The sequence below is a fragment of the Tachysurus vachellii genome, chromosome 13 (genome assembly GCF_030014155.1).
Source record: "Tachysurus vachellii isolate PV-2020 chromosome 13, HZAU_Pvac_v1, whole genome shotgun sequence".
NCBI classification, from domain to species: Eukaryota; Metazoa; Chordata; class Actinopteri; order Siluriformes; family Bagridae; genus Tachysurus; species Tachysurus vachellii.
In genome coordinates, this window is record NC_083472.1 from 11,954,568 (window position 1) to 11,960,028 (window position 5,461).

Consider the following 5,461-nt stretch of genomic DNA (forward strand, 5'->3'; position numbering starts at 1 on the left):
CCAACAGCTGGAAGCAAATTCCTTGTGTGTGTCAACACACTTAGCCAATAAACCTGATTCTGATTCTGACAATATAATTACAAAGATCAAAATCATTCACAAAGTGAATGTGGACAGTTAAATGTGGACAGTTAAATGTGGACAGTTAAATGTACATTAGATTAATTTTGATGTGTTTTAAGTAACGGGTAAGTGTTTTAAGTAACGGGTAAGACAGATATTTCAGTTACTTGAGTACATTGGTGGAGCTAAAAATGATTAAATTATAAAAATATGTACATGATGTGGACAAACTGTAGATATTTTTGCAGTAGTTGCATGGTATGTATACATGCATCCAAAATAGGTGTTAATCATGAAAAAATTAATTTACCTCAAACTTTATCTCAACTTCCTGTTTGTTGAGTACTCTAACCCTTATTCAATGTCCTCAATTAAGTTATAATAAATGCTGCCAAGTTAAACTGACACAATTTTCCTGATGTCCAAATATACATGAACTGATGCTTAGATGCATCAGTTTATATATATATATATATATATATATATATATATATATATATATATATATATATATATATATATATATATATATATATATATATATATATCTTTTAAAAAATAAATAAAAATAAAATAAAAATAAAAATGTAATAAGAATCTTAGGTGGAGTGAAACAGCAAACAGGACAAGGCATGTCTAAATAAATGGGTTTATTTATAATACATTCACAAATCAGGCTTTGCCAACAGGAAGGCCTTGAGCACGTTGGTACTCTTGTTGCAGACTGGCAAGGACCTCACGATGCTGTTCAGACTTTCGCTCCATCTCTTTCATTAACGTCTCATAACGTTTACTGCACAGAATGGAAAGACACAGTTTATGATTTTCAAGGATGTATTTGGATAAATGTAGTAGTGTTAATTACTGAGAGGTGTTATTACAGCTGCATCAGTACAACACATTATTCCTAACTTCTAACCAACTTACATTTCTCCATTGATGTACTCGAGCCTCTTGCCCACTGTTGCCTTTGCTTCATCTAGATCTTGTTTCACTAGGACAGGTCCAATTAACTTGTAAACCGTATTCTGGCTGTCCAAAAAGTCTAGTTCCTGAGGAACACATTAAATAGAATAAATACTTATGTTTTATTTTCATAACTGAAACCATTAAAGCAATACACAACTAACACTTCAGAAATTCTGGAAATTATTATGTAACAGTATTTGTTACCTCTTTAACAATATTGTTTTCAGTAAGCTGAGCCTCAAGTTTCTGTCGGGCTGACATGCTTTTACTGACATCTGCAATGAAAGGCATCGTTATACAAGATTCTTGCAGAAACTTCCTTATACAATGAAATTCTTTGCTTGCTTATTCTCCCAGATCCTACAATATAAAATAAAATAAATAAGTAGTAAAATAACCAAAACATTTGAAAATGTTTTTCAAAATCATTACAAAGTAGTCATGATAGACTTGAGTGAGGTACGTATGCAAAAATGTGCAAAATACAGCATACAATAGCGAACAGGCAAAATATCTCAATACTATCAGCAGTTATTGTTAAAGAACTAGTACTAAACAGTGACGTCATAAATTCCCAACCAACGCTATAAATACAGAAAATAAAGTGTAAAATATAGCTGCAAGCAGCGATACCGGGGTCAAGCCGATCAGATGCGCTCAGAACATGTCGCTGATGAACCATACCAAGTTTCGTAGCGATATGGCATTGTATTGGTAAAATACTGAACTTAATTTGAAAATTCAAAATGGCCGTCCGAAAACTGTTTGGTATCGTTTGACTCAGCATGCCTCAAGGAGTCTAACAACACCTCCTTCATGATTTTATACTCAAGTTTGCAGAGTTTATAAGTGAAAATAGCTGTTTTTAAAATCAAAGTGGCGGACAGGAAGTAGGTTTCACTATGATATTTTTGGGATCGTCGGACTCAGCCTGAGCCACAACAAGAAGTCTGTGTGTGTGTGTCTGTGTGTGTGTGTGTGTGAGTCTGTGTGTGTGTGTCTGTCTGTGTGCGTGTCTGTGTCTGCGTGTCTGTGTGTGTGTCACTGTGGTGCTGGTCATTTGCACCAAGCCTCACAAGTTCCCCTGAAAGCAGAAACAGAGCTCTGTGACGCTGTGGATTTACAGGAAGACTGATGAGAGTAGTGGACACACTGAAGAGCGCTCACCACAAGGAGAAAATAAAGTGACAGCTCAGGCGCTGTGTGTTCAAATGTTTACCATGAACAGACAGACAGAAAGAGTGAGAGAGAGACAGAGAGAGAGAGACAGACAGACAGATGCCCATTGTACTTGTATAAATATACAACGTGATTGTACATGTGTGTGTGAGAGTGTGTCTGTGTGTGTCTGTGTGTGAGTGTGTGTGTTTGTGTTTGTAAATCTGTGTGTATGTGAGTGTGCGAGTGTGAGTAAGTGTGCGAGTGTGAGTGAGTGTGTGTGTGTGTAAATGTGTGTGTAAGTGTGTGTGTGTGTGTGTTCCTCGTATGTGAAAACATACTTGGCAATAAAGACCTTCCTGATTCTGATTCTGATGTTGCAAGAATTTTGCCTCTAGGCCTTACGAGTCAACACAAAATTGGGTATTTGGACTGTTGGTGGCGCTAGAGGGTTTGAGCTAGACACACCAAAGTTGCTATAGTACCTTCTAAGACTGGCCTCTACATGTGTGCCAAATTTCATAACTTTCCTACGTACGGTTCTATGGGCTGCCATTGACTTCAATGGCGGAAGAGGAAGAATAATAATAAGAAAACTAACGATAACAATAGGTGTCTACGCCCCTTCGGGGCTTGACCCCTAATTAGTGACAAACGTCAAACAACAACGTTTATACATATTACATATTGTATTTTTTATACTCCTCATTCTCTACACGTATTGTGCCTTACATACATCTGCACTATTTTATATATGTGCATCTACCTTACTGTACATTCTGCCTAATATTTCAACATTACATTCATATTTTTTGAGTGTCATAGCCTTAGAACCATTTACTTGGACTTTTCAACAATGTCCACACATTTCAACACGCACTGCTATAGCTTTTACATTTATTCACTCTAAATATGTTTACACATATACCTATATAGATATACTGTATATAGTACATGCTGTACATATGTTTACACATATACCTAAATATTTTATATGCTGTACATATGTTTACATATATATATATATATATATATTACATGCTGTACATATACTACATATTTATCTGCACTTGTCTATTTTCACAACTGCTACGCTTTGCACTTCTGGTACATCTGTGTATTACTGTACTATGCAATAACAATACAGTTGTATCTATCTGTCTATCTGTTAGAAGTGAATACATGATGACGCAAATGCCGACGATCTGTTATTTGTTGCATCTCTGATAACTGGCCAATATAATAAAGAAAATAGTAGATAGCCAATGTTCCCAAATTCACAGCGACAAAACATTTAGACAACAAAAATCAACGACGTGCTTTAGTGTAAAATCTTAAGTCAGCTCTCCCACAGCCATCACAACGGGCTTGATTCATCATTGTTTTCACACAGATACCTTTTTGGATCTGTTGGTACTTTTCCAACTCAGACTGTAGCTTCTTCTGTATTGCGTCCGCCATACTGATGATTAATGTAGACTAATTAAACATCCGTTTTGACCAGATACACTAACACAATCTGCTGATTTAGCGAGTAGACTGTTCCGTAGCCATGCAGATGAAAGTGAGACGCAGCGCAAATGACGTATTTATTCTGCGACTGACTGAGAGCGTCCGAATAGTAATATCGCCGCCTAAAGTCCATAAAGATTAAATGCAGTATTTAGGTCTTAACCATAAGTCAAAGGAAATCCTGTATTCCCAGAAATACAAACCAAGTGTTTTTATATTTTAAAATATATTTAAACAGCTGTAGGATACATCAGGATAATGTTTTGATTAAAAAAATCAAATACCCTATATGGCCAAAATGTGTACATCTAACAATCACATCCATGTGTGTAAATATCTCTTCACACATTTTGTCCCCCTTTGCTATTATTAAATTCAAATCCAAATTCAAAGTATATGTCATGTAGTGAAAGTGTGTTTTATGACTTTTCCTTGTAGTGAGCAGAAATACAATAGAAATTAAAATGATATGGATAAATAAAGAGAAAAAATAAAGAATAAAAATAAGGATAAATGCAAAAAGAATAAAAACAGTACAATCTGTACAATATGCAATGAATTGGATGGAATGTGGATAAGTATATTACATATAATTTAGATGTGTTATACTGTATACAGTACATGATACTGTGCAAAGTATGTAAAGCAATGTATGAAGTGCAAACTGGTCCTTCTGGGGTTGTGGTGTCATGTGTGTATGTATGAGCCAATAGAGACCTGGTTCTAGGTGTTCTGTTGGTTGAGGGCCCGGATGGCCTGTGGGAAGAAGCTCCTCCTCATTCTCCTTGTGTTTGCCTTCAGGGAACGGAAACACTTTCTCGACTGCAACAGAGAAAAGAGTCCATTGTTGGGATGGCTGAGGTCCTTCACGCTCTTCCTGGCTTTGGTCCGTTTGCTGTAGATAGACTCCAGGTCAGGGAGCTCAGTGTGTATGATATGTTCAGCTGAATGCACCACTCTCTGAAATTGAAATTAAAATTGACGAGCTTGTTTGTCCTGCTGTTCCCAAACCAGGATGTGATGCTTCCTGTCAGGATGCTCTCATTGGTGTAAGTGTAGAAAGTTTTTAGCACTTTAGGTGTAGTTTATAGTCCCTCAAGCATCTGAGGTGGAAGAGACAATTCCAAGCCTTCTTTACCAGAGTGTTAATGTGACAGGACCATGACAGATCCTGCAAGATCTGAACACTAACGTGCCAGAAACTGTTCACTCTTTCTACTGGGGTCGCGTTTATCATTAGCAGTTTGTATTTCCTCTTCTGCTTCATGATGAAGTCCACAATGAACTCCTTTTATTGCTGGCATTGAGAAGGAGATTGTTTGTCTGACACCAGGCTCTTAATCTCCTGTAGGTAGGCCGTCACTTGGTTGTTGAAGATGAGGCCCACCACAACAGTGTCGTCAGCAAACTTGATGATGTTGTTGGAGCTGGTAGTGGAAAAGCTTTCCAGGATATTTTGGAGCATGGAAGAGAAGGAGAGGAAGAACGGGGTACAGTCAGTGTTCCAGTTAGTCTTCACTGGCCTTACTTTGTGAACATAGGCACTGTCATACTGGAACAAGTTTGGGCTCAACTCAGTCTAGGGAAATTGTATGTCTGTAGTATATAAAGGCATCCTATAGAAACTGCCGGTTTCCACAAACTACATGTGTGATGGTCTGGTGTCTGCAATACTTTTCAATATCTTTAAAATTGAGAAACAAACAACCTTTCAGTGCACTATAGAGTACGTCACCTAGGGCACGTGTAGTTCTTCTTC

General features: G+C 37.1%; 1 protein-coding gene across 1 annotated transcript; it reads right to left on the reverse strand.

The window, feature by feature from the left end:
* Positions 1-698: 698 nt before the first annotated feature.
* pfdn6 (prefoldin subunit 6) lies at positions 699-3,778 on the reverse strand. Its single transcript, XM_060885081.1, has 4 exons — positions 3,588-3,778; positions 1,237-1,307; positions 991-1,115; positions 699-856 (listed from the first exon to the last, which is right to left on the reverse strand). Exons 1-4 carry the CDS (start codon positions 3,649-3,651, stop codon positions 736-738), a joined length of 381 nt encoding a protein of 126 aa, XP_060741064.1. The 5' UTR covers positions 3,652-3,778; the 3' UTR covers positions 699-735.
* Positions 3,779-5,461: the final 1,683 nt, after the last annotated feature.